This window comes from Bombina bombina, chromosome 8 (assembly GCF_027579735.1).
Source record: "Bombina bombina isolate aBomBom1 chromosome 8, aBomBom1.pri, whole genome shotgun sequence".
Taxonomy (NCBI): Eukaryota; Metazoa; Chordata; class Amphibia; order Anura; family Bombinatoridae; genus Bombina; species Bombina bombina.
This window is the reverse complement of record NC_069506.1, coordinates 162,774,521-162,801,246: the sequence shown is the minus strand read 5'-3', so window position 1 is coordinate 162,801,246 and position 26,726 is coordinate 162,774,521. Positions and strand designations below refer to the sequence as shown.

At 36.3% G+C, this 26,726-nt stretch overlaps 1 protein-coding gene across 1 annotated transcript in view; it reads right to left on the bottom strand.

Annotated features, from left to right (window-relative positions):
* Window positions 1-1,321: 1,321 nt before the first annotated feature.
* Window positions 1,322-26,726, bottom strand: part of GRIN2D (glutamate ionotropic receptor NMDA type subunit 2D) — a 666,498-nt gene continuing 641,093 nt past the window's right edge. Inside the window, 1 exon segment of the mRNA XM_053690671.1 lies at window positions 1,322-2,838. Coding sequence (XP_053546646.1) covers window positions 1,345-2,838 — 1,494 coding nt within the window. The 3' untranslated portion in view covers window positions 1,322-1,344.

Below are 26,726 nucleotides of genomic sequence, written 5' to 3'. Positions count from 1 at the left end.
ACTTACATCGTAATGATAAGTAAAATCTTAATGGGTGACTGTTGCAACATCTGGTGCCTTTACAATATTTAAATAGGGCAAAGCTCACAATGATGGATTTAAATGTAGCACAGACAGGTTCTATGTGCACCAATGAGTTTTCACTGGAGATATGTGCTATGCATTGTGCAGGCTCAGTCTTTTACAGATAGCTAAAGGGCTTAGTGCTACAAGATTAAAAAATAGGCAAGTTACCTGAAATTCCAATAGCTTTAAAAATGACATGGCTCTCCTTGGATGGGACCAACAAACATACACAGTAAAAGAAAAAAATCAGCATTGGAGTTACTATTTTGTAACTAGCCTTCAGTCTGGTTATTAACTTTTAAGTTTATGCTCTTTTTTTAAACTTGCTGTTTTCAAGTGAATTCTATAGTTTTCAAATAATTTTTAAAGCAAAACAATTGAACAACTTGGGGCTCACAATTTAGCTTTTCATATATTTATATCACAGTTTTGTCTCCAAAATAATTAAAAAAAAGAATAAAAAAAAGTTTACAGCTAACAGATGTATTTCTTATATTTGATTTTTATATTGTACATTAAAATCTCTGCTTAGAAGCTAAGAAGCACAAGCAGCCCAAGGCTTTTCTTCATCTTGGCTAAGTAATAGTGAAAACAAAATCTCTAGGAATACGATTACTAATTAAATATATAAGTATACTAATTTTATCTAGTCACAACTATTAATGTATCTATTGCAGTGTGCTTAAAAGTGTTATAAATGTCTAAATAAGCCCTTAACATTTCCTCAAAGGTAAAAGCAGAAGAGGCGAATAGTGTCCATAGATCTGCTCTTCCACTCTCTCTACTTCTTGCACTCCTAGTCTGTATAGGACATGATCATATCCCTACCACAGTTAACTGGACCTTTAAACTTGGCAGATATGAATCTTTGAAGATGACCTCTGCAGGATATCCATCAAACTCAGTGCCTTGGGTATGATTTGTTAGGGCTCAAGGAGCAGATTATTCTTTAACGCAAATAGTGGCTCTTTCCATCAGATAATTTAAAATGTGTCCTTCTGCTGGTCCAGCCAGTAGGATTAAAATGTAAGGTCAGCTCTCAGCATCTACAGTTAATTCAAAGCTGCACTTTCCTTACAATGTAACACAAAATTTCCTTGGTATTTAGTAGGAAAAACTGGTAGTTTAAATTTATAGTCAAACAGGATGGGCAACATATGACAAGAGTAAACCACTCTGTTGCCGAATGTATAAGAAGTTTTGGTTTCAACTTATATAATATATATTCCCACAACTCTAAATATATGTGGTTATGTAATAAGTTGGATACTTTTCTGGTCATACCTCTGATTCTAAACTAGAGAAATGTGCAGATCCCCTTCTTTTATAAAGTGTTCCACTGTGGCTTGACCTAGGCTGACATTCTGGTGAGAAGATTTGTCTGTGACATCTTAAGTGGCATCTACTGAGGTCCTCCAGACTGCGGGAGGTGGGATGGATGGGTGCTATATCACAGGAATGGTGATGATGATGAAGGTAAGAACAATGACCACCACGTGAGTGCTCCCAGTCCATCCTTCTTTCCAGTTTTTCATCTGAACAGCTGAAGTATCGTGGCTCTTTGTGGCAGTGAGGCTGCAACATTTCCAAGCTATTACAATAACAAGAGCCATGACATGTGCCTGGAAGATATTCTTTACTTAATTGTCGATACTTGCCCAGCTTATCAACAGACCAGTATCTCATTGGTTTGTGAGGTGTTGATGATGCTTGACGATCCCGAGAAGGATATGTGCAGAAGTAGTTTGGAGAATACCAACAGTTGTGTCCCATTTCTGTTTTCACACAAGGTGGTTCCCTCTCACAAACATCTGAATCAGAATCAGAAAGATCTGCATATTTACTTTGGCTAGCACTCATGACCAAAGGATGAGAGTGACTCCTGCACATGTGAGAGCGATTACTCTTTTTGTGCAGTAGAGGTTTAGACTCCATTTCAATTTCATCCCTGTGATGATGACAATCCCTCCCACAGCTTCGTTCATCTTCATATGTGAATCTTGTATGACCACCATAATGGTTTCCATCAAAAACCTCCACACTAGCCTTGTTTGGCCGGTTGTTACTACTACTGGGACCTCCACCACTATAAACTTCACATTCCATTTCACAGGTGCCCTTTGACTGGTAGCTACTTCCTAAGTGATCAAACTTCTTAGCTGCTGTTTCAGGTGTTCTACTACCCCGTGCTCCACCAGTGGACTTTGTTGTCCTCTCCTTTCCTGATTGATAGTTCTCATAAAGCCCCCTTGATATTTTTGACTGCCATCCTGGTGGCTCAGGAGCATCTTTTTCACGAACTATGGCAAAATATGAAGGAGGATTTTCCAAAAAGTGCTCCCTTTGAGATGGAGGTGACATTGGGCAAGGACCCATCTTTTTGTCTTTTCCATAAGCTTGTCCAGATTCAACCAAATGATCTGAAAGACCCTCAGGCTCAATAGGACCATAATACCGATGAAAACCATCAGAGAATGGGCTTTTATGGGTATGTCGAGGTGGAGCATTCTTGTTGTTGGGGTCATGAACAGAACGTGTTGGTGTGTACATATCTTTATAACAATTTGGGCTCCGTGCATGGCGCCACCTTTCCACGACACGTCTCTCTCTCGGCAAAAAGTTAGAACATGGTAATGGTGCTTGAGGTAATGGAGGTGGGACTGCAGTGTTGGTTAAAGCTGGTATCCTTTGAGGTGGATAACAGTGGTTCAAGGTAGGAAGTTGTTGGTCTATGGCCTTGGGATCTTCAGCACTACAGCAGCTGTACATGCCCTAAAAACAGAAAGAGAAAATATAAGTGCCATGTAATTATTTATGAAGGAATATGCTTTTACATGTGAACAGTTATTGTATTCTATAAACAGCAGCTGCACTTAAATGGTATCTAAATAAATTCAATCTACAACATGAATACATTTATGTATAATAGTCTTAAAAACAAAATATTAAAACTGAAAGATCAGCTTATATATGTATCATCCAGTATAGTTTACTGATTTTTAGTATTAAAATACAAGAACAAAATATATTTTAGATTATCTGTCATGAAAATCACAATAACGAATTAGGGCTAGATTACAAGTGGAAGGCTAATTTATCGTGTGCATGCAATCTGGCAAATTTGTCCATTACAAGTGGCTGGTTATTGCTACTGCAAGCTTGTTGTAGCAATTAGAGCTTATAAAATTAACCAGAGATCAGATCTCTGGTTAATTTTATAAATATGCCCCAAAGGCCCCCAAAATACAGTGTAGTTTATTTTATTAAAAAATAAAAATGTAACGATTTTTATTTTTTATAATAAAATAACTGCAATAGGCAGTATTTTGGGGGTGCAGTAAGAGGGATTGGGGTGTTAGGAAAAACAGCACTGAAAAGTGCCTCACGTTCGCATTGTGCTTAACTTGTATTACCAGCAACAATTTGCGTGGGCTAGTATTACTCAGTGGAGAGCTAATATCGCTTGCACGCAAGCAATATTTAGCGCTCCACTTGTAATTTGGCACTTAGTTAAATAAATATTAAAGCAACAACATTATACATACAGTCATAGTCAAATAAATATAAAAGCTATGGTAAGCAGACAGATAGAAGGTATTTGAAGTAGTTTATTTTAATTTAAAAAGAAATCATGCTATTATTTAATTGGAAAGGAAAAAACCTTATCGCTCATTCAAGTATCAAGTTTACATTATCATCCCTACTTTAATGGGAATTTTACAATATATGTTCTACAAAATCCTGTTAGGTTTGCCCACATAAATCATAAATAAAAGGGAAAATCTGTTTTGGAGATTAAAAAAACAAAAACAAAAAAACAAAATCTAATATGCTAGATGCAGCTAAATGCCCACTAGCTGGATAATACTATATTAAGATACGGAGAACTGTTTGTCAGTTTAGCAAATGATATCCATTTCATAACATAAAAAACTGTAAACAAAATGTGGCCTTGACAGAGCATCCATTGAATTATAGTAAAAGAAAGTCCTACATATTTTCAAGACAATAGGATTAACTTTCTTTGCAAAGGCTTATGCTTGCTTTAATGTCCAGATATGCAGATTACTATTTTTATTGACGTCATAATTGATGAGACTTTTGTATGAAAATCTTAAAATAGACATTTTTCTGTAAGAAAGATATATTGTGAGTGCATGTCAATACTTCATGTGCCTATTTTTATCTTGCTTATGTCAGTAAATGATTTAACAAGTGAATACAGGAGGTTCTGGGGAGGAGTTGTATTGCATATGTTTGAAGGATGTATGCATTCTATATATTCTGCCTTTAATCAAGAATCATGAACACAGATCAGAGGTGATGCACATTAGTCCACTTAAAAACCGTCAAGATGCAGAGTAAGAAACACATTTCAAATGAAAAATATAGTATGAATGCAAGCAGAATACTAATGAGTAATTCACAAGACTCCAAGTGGCAGCTGAAAGCATACTTTGATTTATTTTCAGTTTAACATGCATTAAAATGAGGTGATTTATTTTCAGCTTAGCATGGATTAAATTGAGACTCTATATAGATAAATAGAAAACACAAAACATATTGAAATCCTCTAAAAAAAATAGAGGTAATGATTTTGCTTAGAACCTGATGACATTGCTAAAACCAAATGCAACTGAAGTGTTATTAGTCTAATGTTTGTACCTGTTCTAGATTTGTAGGAATTCCTCAGACTCTTAAAATTCATGCAAATTGTCATGTCAAGATTGAATTTGGCTCTTTATATGTAGGGTAGACTTTGGTGCCATTTAATTTTATTTAATTAGTTTTATTATTTTTTAATAGATATAGATACCTGCGCATAGCTAAGGAGTGACATATGTTTGATCGGTTTTTGATAAGTCCACAAAGCAAATTTAAAGGCATTACATATATTCTTATTATATATAATTATATACAATATTACATTATATGATCTTGAACTTAGATCTGCACTAAGAGAAACACAAAGGGCCAGATAAGAGCTAACTCAGTGGGGCGCAAATGTTTGCACGTGAGCAATAAGGGGTTTATTGTAGGTGTTTGCGCGCGTCGGGTTTATCGCTCATATTACAAGTTGAAAGTAAATGTGATCACTTGAGCACAATGTCCTCAGAGTTCTGGTTAACTGTTTCGCAAAACTAAAAAGTGTCACAAAACAAATCAAAAATACATTACCAAGTAGACTTACACTTATAATAACACTATCTAATAAGAATTATTAAAAAAAATGCACAATAAAGTTATAAAGGCTCAAAGATACGAGGTCTTGGGTGTTAGAAATAGAGGCAGGCAAAGAGCTTTAACATTAAGATACATATATTTGCATGTCTAAAGATGTATATGTATGTTTATGTATATATAGATAGATAGATAGATAGATAGATAGATAGATAGATATATGTGTGCATGTACACATGTATTTATATGTTTATATATGTATTAACAGACATATATACACATATACACACATAAATACATATGTACTTACAGACATATAGATATATCAGTGCACTGGAGCCCTTTGCAGTTAATAGATGAAAACATGTAAAAGCATATTTAGCAATATTCATTTTTAATTGAATGTTATACTGTGTATTTACTGTAAATATTTCACATTCCAATGGTCTTCATATAGCAGAATATGTTCAATGTATGTTAAAAAAGATTTTTATATATATATATATATATATATATATATATATAAATATATATTTGTATGTGTATATATATATATATATATATATATATATATATATATACTGTATATATCTATACCTTATATATTGTACCAAAATACCGTGGTGCATATGTAGAAATAAGTATTTATGAATAAAAAGAACATATTCTTCTATGTGAAGAACCTTTTAATGTAAAATATTCATATTTTCATGTTGGGTTAGTGCACTTTAGAATATACGTTCGGGTTTGCACGCTAGTAGGGTGTTAGGTTTTTTCCACTTGTTTTGCTCCATTGACTTCTATGAGGGAATAGGTTATTGTGTGTGCGATATTCTAAGTACGGCTTTATATGCTCGTTGAGTTACCGATTAAGCGAAAACAGTTTATTTTAAATTCATAATGCAAGAACAACCCGACGTGTGCAAAAAGCTTACTTCTAGTGCAGTTGACGCTCGAGCGGAAGCATTAATTAGCGCTCAATTTTTATTTTGGCCCTAAATCTGGTATTACAAGTGGGTGGTAAAAAAAAAAAATACCAGAAAATCTTAATTCAACCAACATATGAATAGATATAAAGGTATAGGTGTATACAGATATATATATACAGTATATACAAACATACTATATATATATATATATATATATATATATATATATTTAAAATAAAATAAACATTTTCTGTATGTGAAGAACATTAGAATGTTAAATATTAAGAACTATTGGTTAGCACGCAAGTGATTATTTTTTTTTTCTGCACTCTCCACTGAAGTTGCTAACCAGCGCGTGCAAAAAGATTACTTCTAGCATTGTTTATGCACAAGCAGGAGCACTAAATACCGCTCCACTTGTAATCTAGCCCTAAATTATTATTTGTTTATAGAGTATTTACTATCAAAATGTAAATTTTATCCATTCAATATTATAATGTGACATATGATAATACACATCTAAACATCAAAACATATATGTGCTAATGTGCTGCTATTTTTAATATCTTAAAATGTTGTATATGTGTTTTATTATCAAGTAGAAAATGTTATTGTTTCATTTAAAACTAAGCATTCATAAATACATATCCAAAGAAAAAGAAATGCACAAAAACCCCAACTGTTTTGCTTTTAAATGGATGCGTGAAAAGTGATACAAATTAATAAAAAGATCAAGAACTGCAGAGAAAATTTCAGTCAATGTCTGAACTGTGGGCTTACGAGTGGAGCAGTAGTAGAATTAGTTTTTTTCTGCTCGCCGATTTGCGCTCATATTACAAGTTGAAAGTATAAAGTTTGAACTCTCATATTCTCAAAGTTGCAGTAATAAATAGACTTTGAGAAGTTGCGAATGCAAAATTGCATTCCTCCATCGACTTCAATGGAGTCAAAAAAGTTGAAAAAAATGTAACACCCACAAGTTGCGCAAACACGATTGCGGTTATTTAAAAGCTCAACATAAGAAGACAATATTGCATATTTCATAATCCAATGTTCCGCACATAGCAAAATATGTTCTATTTATTCTTAAAGAGATATTTAAATATATATCTAATGGATTTTTGCACGAATATATATTTATACCTACAGTATATATTTATACATGATTATATATAAGTATAGATATATATAGATATATATAGGAATATCTATTTTAAAAAAAATAGAACATATTCCTCTATGTGACGAATATTGGAATGTGACACACATTCATACACAGTATAACTATAAATATGATCTTTTATGTTTTCATCTACTTGACTGCAAATGGCTCCAATTCACATATATATATGGATACATGTCCCTACATATGTATTAATGTGTTTAGATGTGTATATACAGTATATCTGTAAATACATATATACACATATAAATACATAAATACAGAGGTACACACAAATATATATCTATATATATATATATATATATATATATATATATATATATATATATATATATATATATGTGTGTAACTGTACTTTTAAATGTATTTTTGACTAGAGCTCTAAAGTTGCAGTAATCATTATAGCGTAAATCGCGATTGTGCTCACATGTTCTCATTTATTTTCAACCTGTAATATGGGCGGAATTTAACTTGCGCACAAAGGGCCACTAAAACCCGATATCACTCGTGTGGAAATGATAGCGCTCCACTCGTAATCTAGCCCTAATTGGGGGGAAAAATCAAAAAGTTGAAAAAAGCATAAATAAAATAAATACCATTTGAACAAAGCCGACATGTACAAACTACAAAAAATCTACTAGAAAAATTCTAGTGGACTTAAATACTTTAAATAGTCTTTATGCTCTTGACTCTGAACTCACATTCACTCCGCATATTCAAGCTCTCACCAAACCCTGCCATGCACAGCTATGCAACATCTCCAAAATTCAACCTTTACTCACTCAAGAAACCACAAAAATATGAATGAATTCCCTAATTTTGTCACTGATTGACTACTGCGATCTACTTCTAAATGGCCTTCCCAAAAACCGCCTCTCCCACCTCCAATCTATCATGAATGCTTCAACTAGACTCATTAACCTAAGTCGCCGATCTACATCAGCTGCTCTGCTCTGCCAGTCTCTACACTGGCTTCCCATAAACTCAAGAATACAATTCAAAGGCCCATATTTATCAAGCTCCGTACAGAGCTTGAAGGGCCGTGTTTCTGGCAACTCTTCAGACTCGCCAGAAACACAAATTATGAAGCAGAGGTCTAAAGACCGCTGCTCCAAAACCCTGTCTGCCTGCTCTGAGCAGGCGGACAGGAATCGCCGGAAATCAACCCGATTGAGTACGATCGGGTTGATTGACACCTCCCTGCTGGCGGCCGATTGGCCGCGAGTCAGCAGGGGGCAGCATTGCACCAGCAGCTCTTGTGAGCTGCTGGTGCAATGTTAAATGCGGAGAGTGAGAGGCCAAAGTATTAACCATAAACTATAAAGCATTCGACAATCTCGCTCCCAACTATATTTCCTCTCTCATCTCCAAATATTCCCTGACCAGTTTTCTTCAATCAACCGCTGACCAACGTCTTTCCACTCCTATTATCACTACATCCCATTCACACCTCCAAGACTTCTCACCTGCTGCTCCTGTCATCTGGAACTCTCTCTGCTCAATCAGACTGTCTCCAATTTTGTATAGCTTCAGACGCTCTTTGAAAACCCACCTATTCAGAGAGACTTACGGTCTCTCCTCTTTTCATCGTACCCAAAACAAATCTTGAACCGCCTGACTCGCTGCGGCAACTACAACCCACATGAAAAGCTACCCCAAACCTTATGTCTCTGAATCCTCAACCTGTAAATTGTAATCTCTTCAGAGCAGGACCCTTCTCCTGTACTAATTTTGTTTGGTCTGTTATGTATTTGTACCTTATCACAAATGTTTTATTGTATACTCCTATCTCTGTACCCAGTGCTATGGAAGTTGTCTGCACTATACAAATAAATAAATAATAATAATGCACAGTGACGGGGAATCAATATGGCGTCACAACCCTTAAAATCAAATGGAAATATGTGTACAAAGTGACTGGACTGGCTTTGAATTTAAAAGAAAAAAAAAACAAAAATAAAAATGAAGAATGAAATTTGCATTGCTATTCTAATAGACAGGAATAGGCCCCCAGTGTGTCTTAAAAATATTATTGTCATTTCCTATTGCGTTTTGCTATATTTTTGTTATAACAAGCTTGTCTGCATTATTGAGATAGCTTTGTATATCCAGAAATAAAAAAAATAAAAACTTTTTTTCCACCTAAATCTTTCATAAAGAATTCAAATTATATTTGAGAAAAGTAACAATATCAAAACATTTATCTATTTGCAAGTGTTTTTTTCTGAACATTGCTAATGCTTTTAAGAGGCCAGGATGAAAGTTTCTCATGAAACTTCATAGATGTTAGAAATCAGCTCTGAGACCACAAATGAATTTTCTTCAGAAGCCACTTCTAAAGATTAGATTTTTTTAGTCTCAAAGCTCATGTATTACAGAATATGTAAAGAGCTCTGAGAAAGAACTTTTATGTTACTTACAAAAAGGTAACGTAACCTGCAAACATAACAGCTTTTACCCAGGACCAATGTGGATATCGTTCTGCATTAGCAGTACTTTGGTGTAAAAAACTGACAATGTACAGTTTTAATGCCATATTTCCCGCTTAATAGAATACAAACTAGAATAACTTTGAACCTTTTGCAATGTGAACTTCAAAGTGAAAGTTTTCCAAAAACAACAGTTAAATACATTTTAAATTGAGCAGATAAAATTACAGTTGTATCTGCTCTTATGATATCTCTATCACTAAAGGTATATTTAGTTCATAATAATCTGGCATATTACTAAATTTAAAAAAAAAAATGTTTTAGTTTGTTCAGCTTTTTAGTTGTTGAAATCTTAAATAAATTTTACTGAGTACTTGAAAATGTGGGCACTGAAAATAGTCGGATGGCTAAGGGCCCCAATGTATTAAATGGTGTGCGGACAAGCTTCTCAACACCTTCGTTGTATATGAGCAGCGGATCTGTTTGTCTTCTGGCCCGTATGCATCATTACACACTCCAATGAATGTGTAATGCCTGCCCCTTCACTCACGCGACCAATCACGTGAGAGAAGGGACTGTCAACCACCCAGAGCTGCTTCGTACATGGAGCCCTAAGGGTGAAAAAATTGTGCCAGAGAAGAAACAAAGGCCTCTATTTAACAAAGTCTGCCGGACCTGATCCGACAGTGCGGATCAGTTCCACCAGACCTCGCTGAATGTGGAGAGCAATACGCTCTCCGTATTCAGCATTGCACCAGCAGCTCACAAGAGCGGCTGGTGCAACGCCACCCCCTGCAGACTCACGGCCAATGGGCCGCCAGCAGGGAGGTGTCAATCAACCCGATCGTACTCGATCGGGTTGATTTCCGGTGATGTCTGTACACCTGATCAGAGCAGGCGGACAGGTTATGGAGCAGCGGTCTTTGTGACCGCTGCTTCATAACTGCTGTTTCTGGCGAGTCTGAAGGCTCGCCAGAAACACGTGCCCAGAAGCTCACTATGGAGCTTGTTAAATGGGCGCCAAAGAATCATAGATTTGGATGTCTGTCTATATTTCCCATAAAGGGTAAGCTTAGCTAGTTTGTAGGATAACTTTATGCTTATTCCAAGCTTTCTTAAAGGCCCCACAGTGTTTGTTTACTTTTTACCTGCTTTAATGAAGGTTTATTTCATAAATCAACCACCCTTTCTGTAAAAAAAAGTCTCGGCAAGATTACGAGTGGAGCACAAATGTTTGCAGCCGTTTATCGTAAGGTTTATCGCTGGTGCTTTCACTCATCAGGCTTAATGCTCTTATTACGAGTTGAAAGTAAACACGATTGTTTGAGCGCAATCGTTATGCTAGAATGATTACCGCAATTTCAGAGCTCTGGTTAACTGTTTAGCAAAACAAAAATGCTGCACAAAACACATTAAAAATAAATTACAATGTGTATTTAGATCATAATAACAACATCTAATAAAAATTAATTTAAAAAAATTGCACACATAAGTTAGAAAGACTCAAAGATATGATCTTTCAGGTGTTACAGTAACAAAGGCAGGCAAAGGGATTTAACATTGAGATACATACATATACATGACTAAAGAACAAAAATACCAGCATAATCTGATGAGCACAAAAACATAATTTATGTAAGAATTTACCTGATAAATTCATATCTTTCATATTGGCAAGAGTCCATGAGCTAGTGACGTATGGGATATACATTCCTACCAGGAGGGGCAAATTTTCCCCAAACCTCAAAATGCCTATAAATACACCCCCCACCACACCCACAATTCAGTTTAATGAATAGCCAAGAAGTGGGGTGATAAAAAAGGAGCGAAAGCATCAACAAGGAATTGGAAAAATTGTGCTTTATACAAAAAAATCATAACCACCAAAAAAAGGGTAGGTCTCATGGACTCTTGCCAATATGAAAGAAATGAATTTATCAGGTAAATTCTTACATAAATTATGTTTTCTTTCATGTAATTGGCAAGAGTCCATGAGCTAGTGACATATGGGATAGCAAATACCCAAGATGTGGCACTCCACCACGCAAGAGTCACTAGAGAGGGAGGGATAAAAATAAAGACAGCCAATTGCGCTGAAAAATGAATTCACAACCCAAATCAAAAGTTTTAATCTTATAATGAAAAAAACTGAAATTATAAGCAGAAGAATCAAACTGAAACAGCTGCCTGAAGTACTTTTCTACCAAAAACTGCTTCTGAAGAAGAAAAAACATCAAAATGGTAGAATTTAGTAAAAGTATGCAAAGAAGACCAAGTTGCTGCTTTGCAAATCTGATCAACAGAAGCTTCATTCTTAAAAACCCAGGAAGTAGAAAGTGACCTAGTAGAATGAGCCGTAATCCTCTGAGACAGGGATTTACCCGACTATAAATAAGCATGATGAATCAAAAGCTTTAACCAAGATGCCAAAGAAATGGCAGAAGCCTTCTGGCCTTTTCTAGAACCAGAAAAGATAACAAATAGACTAGAAGTCTTTCTGAAATATTTAGTAGCTTCAACATAATATTTCAAAGCTCTGCTGAAGATTACATTTCAGATTTTAAAAGATGGGCACCTGACACCCTCTGGAATGAGGCAGCTCTATTTTTCCAGTTTCGCCAAGGGTTATCGGATCTAATAAAGGATGAACTAGCCCGGGGTTCTATGCCAACCACTCTGGATGCCCTTATGACCCAAGTGGTTACTATTGATCACCGTCTAAGAGAGTGCAGACATGAAAAAGCTCCCAGAGAACATACTTGGAAAAGGCCTCCCACATCTGCTTATCCAAACCCCACTCTACGTTTGGATGAACCAATGGAAGTGGCCTTTACTAAAGGACCACTTTCAGCTGAAGAGAAAAATAGAAGAAGGATAAACAATTTATGTTTATATTGTGCAGCAAAGACACATTCTGTCAAAGAATGCCCAAGTCTTCTTAAACAAAAGGGTAAGAGAAATTCTAGCAATATTATCTGTACAAATAGCACATTTTCTAATACTCATTGTAATCTCTCTGTTACTCTACAGTGGGAAACCCAAAGAATACAGACCCAAGCAATTATTGACTCTGGAACTTTTGGTAATTTAATAGATAAGTCTTTCACAGAGTTGTATGATATTCCATTAATAAAAAGAGGTGATTCACTTGCCATCCGTGTTATAGATGGTTCTTTTATTTCATCTGGGCCAATCACTCATCATACCACACCTCTTCTAATGACCACTACTTCAGGTCATAGGGAACATGTTACCTTTGATGTTATAGCCTCTCCTCTTTTTCCTATTGTACTAGGCTTACGGTGGTTACAAACACACAAACCACATATTGTGTGGAATACTTCAGAGGTAAACTTTATTTCTGAGTATTGCACTAACACTTGTTTTACATCCACACATATTCTTCAGACCACGTCAGAACAACATCTTATTCCTGACTGTTATTCTGACTACTCAGATGTATTTGATAAAGTAGAAGCAGAGAGGTTACCACCTCATAGATCGTATGACTGCCCAATAGAGCTCCTACCAGGTTCTGATATTCCTTATGGGCATATATATCCACTGTCAGAACCAGAGCTAGTACATTTAAAACAATACCTTGATGATAACCTAAGAAAGGGCTTTATTAGGCCCTCTACGTCGCCCGCTGGGGCAGGTATGTTTTTTGTTCGTAATAAAGACGACACCTTAAGACCTATAATTGACTATAGGGAACTGAACAAACGAACCAAGAAAAACAGATACCCGCTACCCCTCATACCTGAAATAATAGAACAACTTCAGGCAGCTACGATATTTACAAAACTTGACCTAAGAGGGGCATACAATTTAATAAGAGTAAAAGCTGGACATGAATGGCTGACCGCGTTTAGAACAAGATATGGATTGTTTGAGTATACGGTCATGCCGTTTGGGCTATGTAATGCCCCAGCGACATTTCAGAGTTTCATCAATGACTTGTTTCATGACCTTTTGGATGTGTATATGATTGTGTACCTTGATGACATACTCATTTACTCTAAAACATTAGACCAACACATATCACGTTAGAACTGTGTTACAGCGACTGAGACAAAACTCATTGTTTGCCAAACCAGAAAAATGTATATTTAATACTGATACTATCTCTTTCTTGGGATACCATATATCTCCTCAGGGCATACAGATGGAGAATAAAAAGGTAGAGGCTATAGCATCATGGCCCATTCCCAAAACTAAGAAAGATGTACAGTGTTTTATTGGATTTTCGAACTTTTATAGAAAATTTATAAAAAATTTCTCTCTAATAGCTAAACCCTTAACTGCTCTCACAGGTTCCCATACTCCATTTTTATGGACATCACAGGCTAATACAGCATTTAATAAATTAAAGAAAGCTTTTACTACAGCACCTATCCTTACATTTCCTGATCCACAATTACAATATGTCTTGGAAGTGGACGCGTCAGATTATGCCTTGGGAGCTATTTTGTCCCAACGCATGTCTCCTAAAGATCCTCTTCACCCAGTTGGATTTTTCTCAAGAATTATGACCAGTTCTGAAGTCAACTATCCGATTGGTGAGAAAGAGCTCTTGGCAATTAAGAGCTCACTAGAATTTTGGAGACACCTACTTGAGGGCACCAAATATCCTATACTAATTTACACGGACCACAAAAACCTAGAGTATCTAAAAACTAATAAGACCTTGTCTGCACGCCAGATTAGATGGAATTTGTTCTTCTCCAGGTTTGATTATAATATCACATTCCGTCCTGGAAGTAAAAACGGAAAGGCCGATTCTCTGTCGAGGAAAGATCCAAGACCCACCTTTGCTGTCCCGAGTCAACCGTAATACCTCAAGAGAGGTTCATTGCTTTAAGTATCGATTCTTCAACTCAGTTAAGACTAGCCCAACAACAAGATCAAGATCTGCCTACTAGCATCCTTGAGAAAGGTAAAGATGACCTATATTATCACCAAGGAAAGGTATATGTACCTTTACAACTTCGTACTGAAATACTCAATTCAACACATAACTCAATTGTATCTGGACATCCTGGTATACATAAAACAATTGAATTACTTAGACGAGACTTCTGGTGGCCTGCTATGAATTCTGATGTTACTAACTTCATTAAGCCCTGTGATACCTGTGCCAAAGTCAAAAATGACAGAGCACATCCTTATGGTTTCCTCATGCCTCTACCCATACCAAATAAACCATGGAAGGACATTGCAATGGATTTCATTGTAGAATTACCTCCGTCAAACAACCATAGTTGTATAATGGTTGTAGTGGACTTATTTACAAAGATGGCACATTTTCTCCCATCACATTCGCTACCCACTGCTTCAGAAACTGCTCAACTTTTTCTCACACATATTGTCAGATTACATGGTCTTCCGGATACCATCACTTCAGATAGGGGTTCGCAATTTACCTCCAAGTTCTGGACCCAGCTTTGCCACATTCTAAAAATTCAATCTCGGCTCTTCCAATCATCCCCAGACAAACGGCCAGACCGAGAGAACAAATCAGACTCTCGAACAGTATTTAAGGTGATAATTGGTTTTCTCTTTTACCCACGGCTGAATTCGCTTTCAACAATACATTAAATTCATCAACTAAGATGTCCCCATTCTACGCTAATTATGGTTTTCATTCCCGATTTCATCTATATCCCAGAGAAGAGAGTACTTCCCCATTGGTTAATGACATGTTGAATGAACTAGCTCAACATTTTACTGTGATTCAAGACAATCTCAAGACCGCTCAAGCCCACCAAAAGGTTTATTATGATCTACGAAGGCGTGTCTCTCCATCTTATCAGGTGGGTGATTTTTTTTGGCTTTCCACTAAACATTTAAGACTCAAGTATCCTTCAAGAAAACTCGGAGCCCTCTATATTGGTCCTTTTTCCATTGTTAAAATTATTAATCCTAATGCTGTAACTTTGGATTTGCCTGAAACTCTACCGATACATCCTTCATTCCATGTATCCCTTCTCAAACCTTATACTTCTGACAAGCCTCCAGTTACTGGTTCAGCTTTCACACCTACTTATACCATTGAACCTGAGTATGAAATTCATTCCATTTTGGATTCCAGATATCATGGTGACACTCTGCAGTATCTTATTCATTGGAAGGGTTATTCTCATGAGGAGGATTCCTGGGAGCCTTCTTCCAACCTCTCTGCTCCTCGAATGGTTTCTTTATTTCACCGCAGGAACCCCGATCGTCCCAGACCCTGAGCCCCAGAGTGGCTCCTTGCAGACAGCTCCCCAACCTGAAAGACTTGCATCTGTTGTGATCACAGTCCAGGTTGGACGAACAAAAGAGGCCCCTTGAACTAAACGATGGTGATCTAACCACCAAGTCAGAGAAAGTTGAACATTGGGATTTAAGGATATTAATTGTGATATCTTTGTATAATCCCTGCACCATTGATTCAGCATACAAAGCTGAAAAAGGTCTCATGTGAAAACGAGCAAAGGGGATCACGTCCGATGCTGCAGTCATGAGACCTAAAACCTCCATGCACATAGCTACTGAAGGGAATGATTGAAACTGAAGGTTCCGACAAGCTGCAACCAATTTCAGACGTCTCTTGTTTGTTAGAGACAAAGTCATGGATACTGAATCTATTTGGAAACCTAAAAAGGTTACCCTTGTCTGAGGAGTCAAAGAACTTTTTGGCAAATTGATCCTCCAACCACGTTTTTGAAGAAAAAACACTAGTTGATTCGTGTGAGATTCTGCAGAACGTAAAGACTGAGCAAGTACCAAGATATCTTCCAAATAAGGAAACACCACAATACCCCGCTCTCTGATTACAGAGAGTAGGGCACCGAGAACCTTTGAAAAGATCCTTGGAGCTGTCGCTAGGCCAAAAGGAAGAGCAACACATTGGTATTGCTTGTCTAGAAAAGAGAATCTCAGGAACTGATGGTGATCTGGATGAATCGGAATATGAAGATATGCATCCTGTAAGTCTATTGTGGACATATAATGCCCTTGCTGAACAAAAGGCAGAATAGTCCTTATAGTCACCATTTTGAATGTTGGAATTCTCAAATAACGTTATAAAATTTTTAGATCCAGAACTGTTCTGAAATAATTTTCCTTCTTTGGGACAATGAACAGATTTGAATAAAACCCCAGACCCCATTCCTGAAAAGGAACTGGCACAATTACCCCAGATACCTCCAGGTCTGAAACACACTTCAGGAAAGCCTGAGCTTTTTCTGGGTTCACTGGAATACGTGAGAGAAAGAAACTTCTCACAGGCAGTCTTACTTTGAAACCTATTATGTACCTTTGAGAAACAATTTTCTGAATCCAATGATTTTGGATTGAATTGATCCAAACATCCTTGAAGAATTTTAGTCTGCCCCCTACCAGCTGAGTTGGAATGAGTGCCACACCTTCATGCGGACTTGGGGGCTGATTTAGATCTTTTAAATGGCTTGGATTTACTCCAGACGGAAGAAGGCTTCCAATTGGAAACCGTTCCCTTAGGGGAAGGATCAGGTTTCTGTTCCTTATTTTGTAGAAAGGAACAAAAACGGTAAGCAGCCTTAAATTTACCCTTAGAATTTTTATCCTGAGGCAAAAAAGCTCCCTTTCCCCCAGTGACAGTTGAAATAATTGAATCCAACTGAGAACCAAATAATTTATTACCTTGGAAAGAAAGAGATATCAACGTTGATTTAGAAGTCATATCAGCATTCCAATATTTAAGCCATTAAGCTCTTCTAGCTAATATAGCTAAAAACATATATCTGACATCAATTCTGATGATATCAAAAATGGCATCACAAATGAAATTATTAGCATGTTGAATTAACTTAACAATGCTATACACATTATGATCTGATACTTGTTGCGCTAGGGTTTCCAACCAAAAAGTTGAAGCAGCTGCAACATCAGCCAAATAAATAGCAGGCCTAAGAAGATGACCTGAACATAAATAAGCCTTCCTTAGATAAAATTCAAGTTTCCTATCTAAAGGATCTTTAAAAGAAGTACTATCTGCCGTAGGAATAGTAGTACATTTAGCAAGAGTAGAGATGGCCCCATCAACTTTGGGGATCTTTTCCCAAAACTCCAATCTATCAGACGGCAAAGGGTACAGTTTCTTAAACCTTGAAGAAGGAGTAAAAGAGGTACCCAGTCTATTCCATTCCCTAGAAATTACATCTGAAATAGCATCAGGAACTGGAAAAACCTCTGGAATAACTACATGAGGTTTAAAAACTGAATTTAAATGTTTACTAGTTTTAATATCAAGAGGACTAGTATCCTCCATATCTAATGCAATCAACACCTCTTTCAATAAGGAACGAATATACTCCATTTTAAATAAGCATGAAGATTTGTCAGTGTCAATATCTGAGGTAGAATCTTCTGAACCAGATAGATCCTCACCAGAGATAGATAAATCAGAATGTTGTCGGTCATTTAAAAATTCATCAATTTTATGAGAAGTTTTAAAAGACTTTTTACGTTTATTAGAAGGTGGTATGACAGACAAAGCCTTCTGAATAGAATTAGAGACAAATTCTCTCACATTAACAGGAATATCCTGAGCATTAGATATTGAAGGAATAACAACAGGTAATGGATTACTACTAATGGAAATATTATCTGCATGTAAAAGTTTGTCAAGACAACTATCACAAATTACAGCCGGAGGTACAGTTACCACAAGTTTACAACAAATGCACTTAGTTTTAGTAGAACCGACATCAGGCAGCAGGATTCCAATAGTGGATTCTGAAACAGGATCAGATTGAGACGTCTTGCAATATGTAAGAGAAAAAATAACCTATAAAGCAAAATTATTCATTTCCTTATATGACAGATTCAGGAATGGGAAAAAATGCAAACAGAATAAGCCTCTGGAAACCAGAAGCAAAAATACATGAAGACTTAAATAATGTCAAAAGTCTGGCGCCAAGTATGATGCCCACAACTGACAAAATATTTTTGGAGCCAAAAACATCTGCAACAAACACGAGCGTCATAGATGACGCAACTACGTGAAAATTTTCGGCACCAACTAAGACGCCGGAAATTACGAAAATACGTCACCAACAGTAATTCTCACGCCAAAAAAGTCTCGCGCCAAGAATGACGCTAAATATTATAGCATTTTGCGCACCCGCGAGCCTAACAGCCCGCAATTTAGAAGAAAGTCAATTTGAATTTTTTTTTTTTTTTTTTTAATGTGCATTTCCCAAAAATGAAACTGACAGTCTGCAAAAAGGAAATATACTGATAAACCTGAATCATAGCAAATATAAGTACAAACATTATATTTAGAACTTTACATTTAAAGTGCCAAACCATAGCTGAGAGTGTCTTAATAAAGGAAAACATACTTACCAAAAGACACTCATCTACATAAAGTAGATAGCCAAACCAGTACTGAAACGAGAATCAGCAGAGGTAATGGTATATAAGAGTATATCATCAATCTGAAAAGGGAGGTAGGAGATGAATCTCTACGACCGATAACAGAGAACCTATGAAATAGATCCCCGTTAGGATGACCATTGCATTCAATAGGTAATACTCCCTTCACATCCCTCTGTCATTCACTGCACTCTGAGAGGAACCGGGCTTCAGCATGCTGAGAAGCGCATATCAACGTAGAAATCTAGCACAAACTTACTTCACCACCTCCATAGGAGGCAAAGTTTGTAAAACTGAATTGTGGGTGTAGTGGGGGGTGTATTTATAGGCATTTTGAGGTTTGGGAAACTTTGCCCCTCCTGGTAGGAATGTATATCCCATACGTCACTAGCTCATGGACTCTTGCCAATTACATGAAAGAAAAGTTTACTTCTAGTACAATTAACACTCAAGCTGGAGTGTTAATTAGTGCTCCACTCATAATCTGGGCCAGTGTCGGCATATTACTACTGATCCTACGTACATTAAAGTTGAGATCAAGACACACAAAAAGGTGTGATTAGAATTATAGAAGGAATCTAAGTAGAATACAGAAATTTAGGGCTAGATAACAATGTTAGCAAGTGCACAATATTGAAATATTGTGGGCAGGTTAAGTTGCGCACGTATTACAATTTATGCTTAAAAGCGTTCGCTCAAATGTAATCAAATTAAACGAGCATTGAGTTAGCTCGACTGAAGACCTTGCGTAAAGGGTTTGGGTTAAAATAAACAGTTGCATTCATATAAGCAATATCTAATGTTAACTATTCTTAGAAATATTAATAAAAAAATATTTTTTAAGGGTTCAAAGGTATATAGTATATGGCCATGTATTTGACTACATAAGGCTATAATATATATATATATATATATAAATATATATATATATATATATATATATATATATATATATATATATATATATATATGTGTGTGTGTGTGTGTCTAAGTAATAATTATTTAATATTATTTAATCATTTCTTACTGTGTATTTTCAGTAAATATTTAACATTCCACTGTTCTTCACACATAGAAAATATTTTTAATTTAAATAAATATTTCTATATTTATCTATATGCAGACATACCTTTATATCTATTCATGTAGGTATATAGGTATAGATATATGTTTAACATTAACATTATCAGATATATATAGAAATATATATCTAAAAATAAAATGTATTTTTTTTTCTATGTGAAGAACGTTGGAACGTAAAGTATTAATAACTCTTGACATATTAGTTGTGCAAGCAATAAGTGTTAGGATTTTCTTCTTCACTCTCCATTAAAGTCTATGGGGAAAATAAGTAAGCATGTTTGCGATATCCAAAGTTCTGACATTAGCGAACATCAGGTTTAGCCCGGGCAGTTAAATAAAATAAACACCCTAAACCGTGCACGCTAAGGCCTAGATTACAAGTGGAGCACTAACTAGTGCTTTCACTAGAGCGCTAACTGTGCTAGCAATAAACCTCTTGCGAGAGACAGGTTGCGATGGTATTATGAGTTGAAAGTAAAGACATATCTCTCCAGCGCTAACCAGACTTGCACAAAAAGTCAAACTTACAATGGGGTATATGTATGAAGGTCTGGCGGACCTGATCCGACACTGCGGATCATGTCCGCCAGACCTCGCTGAATACGGCGAGCATTATGCTTGCCGTATTCAGCACTGTACCAGCAGCTCACAAGAGCTGCTGGTGCAACGCTGCCCCCTGCAGACTCGCGGTCAATCGGCCGCCAGCAGAGGGGTGTCAATCAACCCGATCGTACTCGATTGGGTTGATTTCCGGCGATGTGTGTCCGCATGCTCTCCGCATGCTCAGAGCAGGTGGACAGGCTATGGAGCAGCGGTCTTTGTGACCGCTGCTTCATAAACTGCTGTTTCTGGCGAGCCTGCAGGCTCGCCAGAAACACGGGGCATCAAGCTCCATACGGAGCTTGATACATATGCCCCAATATCTCTTGCGCGATAACCGACCATCCCATTGAAGTCAATCGACCAAAAGAAGACCAAAAAAAAATCCTTCTCGTGTGCAAACCCAAATCGCCATAAGACCCGACTCTAAAAACCCCTAAACTGCCACATAGTCCACCACAAAGTCCCTAAACCACCAGTCCCCCACATCGCAAAGTCTCCACTACCCTATTAAACCCAAAACCACCAGCCCCCTCTGCAAACACCCCCACTAATATCTAAACCCACTAAAATTATATAAATTAGCAAACAGATTACCAAAAATAAAATAAAAGAGTTACGCATATTTTAATACCCAAAAATAAAAAACCCACCCCAAAATAAAAAAACAACTATTCTAAAAATAAACTACAAATAGCCCTTAAAAGAGCCTTTAGTACGGCATTACTCTAAAGTGATCCCGCTCTTTTGTTGAAATAAAAAAAAAACACCTTTCTATCAATAATCCCCCACCCCTCAAAAATAAAACAATTATCTAAAAAAAATAATCTAAAAAGTGCCCTGAGAAGGGAATTTGGCTGGATAATTTAGCTCTTTTGCTGTCCATATATATATATATATATATATATATATATAAACATCTAATCTTCAAAAAAACATAAAAAAAAAACAAACAAAAAAAAACGTACCACTAAATTCCAATATGGTACTCACGAAGATGATGGTGGTGGCACTCCATCGTCATCCTGGCGGACCTCTGTGTTTAAGGACGCAAGATGAAGCCCACTGTCGCCACCACTAGGATGAAGATAAGAAGATCGCCAGGATGAAGATGGAGCACCGTCAGGATGAAGATCGAGCGTTGCAGCCATCATCTTTGGTGAGTACCATCTTGAGGTATAATGGAAGGTTTTTGGGGGTTTTTTGGGCAGGTTTTTTATTTTAAGATACATTTTTTTATGGCAGCAAAATAGCTAAAAGCCCTTTTAATGGCAATGCCCAGCCAAATGTTCTTTTCAGGGAACGTTTTAGATTACAGGTGGGGTTTAATGTTAGAAGGTTTTCTTTTTATTTTAACAAATGAGCTGGATCACTTTAGGGCAATGCCCTACAAATGACCCATTAAAGGGCTATTTGTACTTTATTTTTAGAATAGGGATTTTTTATTTTGGGGTGGTTTTTTGGGGGGGGTTTAGAATATACATAACTTTTATTTTTATGTGATTGTTATTTTTTGTTAGTGGCCCAGATTACGAGTTTTGCGTTAGAGGCTGTGCGGTGCTCACAAGCAGTTTTCCCTCACCGCTCACTTACCTACAGTGCTGGTATTACAGGTTTTTACAAACCCTTCATTAAAAGACAAAAAGTGATCGTTGAGCAAAATTTTGCTCATTACCGCACTCCAATACCAGCGCTGCTTAAGTCAGCAGGTGAGCTGGTCGTACCTGCTCGTGCACGATTTCCCCATAGGTATCAACGGGGAGAGCCGGCTGAAAAAAGTCTAACACCTTCAAAAAAGCAGCGTAAAACTCCTTAACGCAGCCCCATTGATTTCTATGGGGAAACACATTTTATGTCTACACCTAACACCCTAACATGAACCCGAGTCTAAACACCCCTAATATTACACTTATTAACCCCTAATCTGCCGCCCCCGACATCGCCGACACCTGCATTATATTATTAACCCCTAATCTGCCACTCCAGACACCTACTGACTTTTAAATGCGTTAGGACTCTTGACAGGGTAGGGTGTACCGCTCACTTTTTGGCCTCTCAGGACAGATTCGTAATACCAGCGCTATGGAAGTCCCATAGAAAAAAGACGTTACAAAGTTTACGAAAGTTGTTTTGCGGCCAAAGAAGTGTGCAGTGACCCTAAACCTGCAAGACTCGTAATACCAGCGGGCAGGCGTAAAAAAGCAGCGTTAGGACCTCTTAACGCTGCTTTTTTTACCCTAACGCACAACTCGTAATCTAGCTGAGTGTTTTTTATTTTTTGTAATGTTATTTTTTTTTTTACTGTAATGTTAGTTTTTTTATTGTAATTTTAGAGGGGTTTTAACAGTGATGGTAGTTTTTTTTTATAGTTAAGGTTTGTTTTATTTTTTATTATTCAGGTAGGTAAGTTTTTATTTTTCTAAAGGTAGTTAGGTATTTTTTTGTAAAGGTAGGGTTAGTCTATTTTAGGTTAACTTAGGGGTTCTTAGGAGGTTTAAATGTTTGTGGGTTACTTTTTGTTGGGGGGCTGGTGGTTTAGGGGTTAATGGGTAGTACAGACTTTGCGATGTGGGGGGCTGGTGGTTTAAAGGTTAATAGTGTAGTGCAGACTTTGCGATGTGGGGGCTGGCGGTTTATGGGTTAATAGTGTAGTACAGATTTTGCGATGTGAGGTGTCTGGCGGTTTAGGGGTAAATAGTATAGAAGCTTACTTTGCGGTGGGGTATGTTGCAGTTTAGGTGTTCATAGTGAAGTTTAGTGCAACTGTTTCATCCGGAAAAACTCTTAAAAATGTTCACCTAAAACAGATGGGAAAGATTATCTAATGGCAGTGTAAGATCGAAATTAATTAGGATACATTTAATTTTCATAGTAAATTTACATTTGACTAGATGAAAAATCTAGGGGGGATATTGGTATAAGGGTATAAGGGCTAGTATAATAATGCATGCTATACAGTCTTAACTTTCCTAAATAGGCTGTTAAATGGATTAAATTAGAAGATGTACTATCTCAAAGTTGGCATTAAGTCCTTTAGGATAAATGCAATCCAAGTTAAAAATCCATTTTGATTCAGTCCTAAGTAATCTTTGTTCCATGTCTCCCCCTCTTCAGTCTTTAAGTAATTTACTTATCCCCATATATTTAAAACTTTTATCAATACCTCCATGTACTTCTTTAAAATGTTTTTATATGGGCAAATAAACTTTCTTCCATTTAATCTGTAATAAATGCTCTTATTTGGTCAAACTGTTGTTAGAAATAACAAAATTATATAACAAAATTATATTGCGTTATTGATATAACATACCAATTTGTTTGTTGACTGATATTGCAACTATTCATTATATATACAGTCTTTATCATTTTTTATGTAGCATTGTATCACATTTTACACTTTTAATTTCACATCACAACACCACGTTGATATTTTTTACATCACAGCTATTTCTAACATAACAGCATTTAACGTTGCTATTTTTTTGAGCCTTTAACCTCTTTATATTTATATTTCCCTATTCGACATCATTTTGTATTGCTGTATTTTTTTGCTGTATTTTTTTGTATCCAACACCTATATTCCAAGGTTTTACACACCATCTATTTATATACCCTCTAATGTATTCATTAGTGTGTTCGAGTGATCTGAGAGTCTCCAGATCTTATTATTGTATTTTTACTCATTTCCCCTTCCTCACGTAACATTTGGTTTTGGACATTGTTATATTATGGTTACAAATTGTTTGTTTCCTTACTAATACTTTTTATATTTTGTTTCCTATCTGGACTATATTGTATCCTAGTCAGATCGTATTCTCTTGACCAACTATTGAATTTTGTTTAGGATTATATCTTTTTACATATAATTGTTGTTATATTTAATTCTATTGTGTATTTTCTCATTTTAATTGTATCTGTTTTTTATAAGAGATTAGTTCTTCAAGATTAAATATATTTTTTAACCATATATTGGTCCATCTTTCTGGGTCCATTTGTCCACTTGATGACAATTTGTTTATTTAAGTTATAGCCATTAGGATGTTGTTGAATATATACATATTCTCTGGGGTTGCCCCCCCCCCCAACCTCCATTAGGTGACTATAAGGAATTGCTTAATCCTATTTAACCTGTGTAATAACCCTAACATAACCCTAACCCTAAACCTAACACCCCTAACTTTAACATAATTAAAATAAAGCTAAATTAAACTTACAATAATTAACTAAATAAACCTATTAACCCCTAAAACACCAGCCTCCCACATCGCAATAACCTAAATTAAACTATATTAACTCCTAAACCTAACCCTAACCCTAAACCTAACACCCCCTAACTTTAACATAATTAAAATAGAGCTAAATTAAACTTACTTGTGAAATAAAACCTGTAGCTAGCTTAGGTTTTATTTTTATTTCACAGGTGTTTATTTATTTTAACTAGGTAGACTAGTTAGTAAATAGTTATTAAAGGGACACTGAACCCAATTTGTTTATTTTGTGATTCAGATAGAGCATGCAATTTTAAGCAACTTTCTAATTTACTCCTATTATAAATTTGTCTTTGTTCTCTTGCTATCTTTATTTGAAAAATAAGACATCTAAGCTTTTTTTGGTTCAGCACTCTGGACAGCAATTTTTTATTGGTGGATGAATTTATCCACCAATCAGCAAGAACAACCCATGTTGTTCACCAAAAATGGGCCGGCATCTAAACTTACATTCTTGCATTTCAAATAAAGATACCAAGAGAATGAAGAAAATTTGATAATAGGAATAAATTAGAAAGTTGCTTAAAATGTCATGCTCTATCTGAATCACAAAAGAAAAAATTTGGGTTCAGTGTCCCTTTAACTATTTAATAACTACCTAGTTAAAATAAATAAAAAATTATCTGTCAAATAAAACCTAAGCTACCTTACACTAAAACCTAAAAAACAACGAAATTATAAAAAAAAACCTAAACATTATTCCTATTCTAATACCCTTTTAAAAAAACAACCCACCCCAAAATAAGAAAGACTAATCTAAAATAAACTACCAAGGTGCCCTTATAAGGGCATTTTGGGGGCCCTTAAAAGTGCCTTTTGTAGGGCATTGCCCTAAGTTAAACAGCTATTTTGCTACAAAAAAACAAACACCACCTAACAGCATACAAACCCCCACCCCCCAAACTACCAAGGGCCCTTAAAAGGGCCTTTTGCCCAAAGTTAAACAGCTCTTTTATCTGAAAAAAAAATACAAAGTCCCACTAACATTACAAACCCTCTCCCCCCCCCAAACCCACAAAATAAAAAAACTATCTAAAAAACCAAAGCTACCCATTGCCCTGAAAAGGGCATTTGGATGGGCATTACCCTTAAAAGGGCATTTAGCTCTTTTACTGCCCAATCCCTAATCTAAAAATAAAACCCACCCTAAAAACCCTTAAAAAAAAAACCTAACACTAACCCAAAGACGATCCACTTACAGTTTTTTAAGTCCCGCTTGAACGAACTTCATCCCGGCGGAGAAGTCTTCATCCAGACAACCTCATCCAAGTGGCGAGAAGTCCACATCCAAGTGGCGAGAAGTCCTCATCCAAGCGGCGAGAAGTCTTCATCCAGGTGGCCTCTTCAATCTTCATCCAGACAGCATCTTCTATCTTGATCCCGGCGGAGCGGGTCCATCCTCAACACATCCGGCGTGGAGCATCCTCTTTGCCGCCATATACTAAATCTTCAATGCAAGGTACGTGATCTAAGATGATAGTGTCCCTTGCATTCCTATTAAAGATTTAGTATACGGCGGCGAACGTATGAAGAGGATGCTCCACGCCGGAAGTCTTCAGGATGGACCCGCTCCATGCCCGCT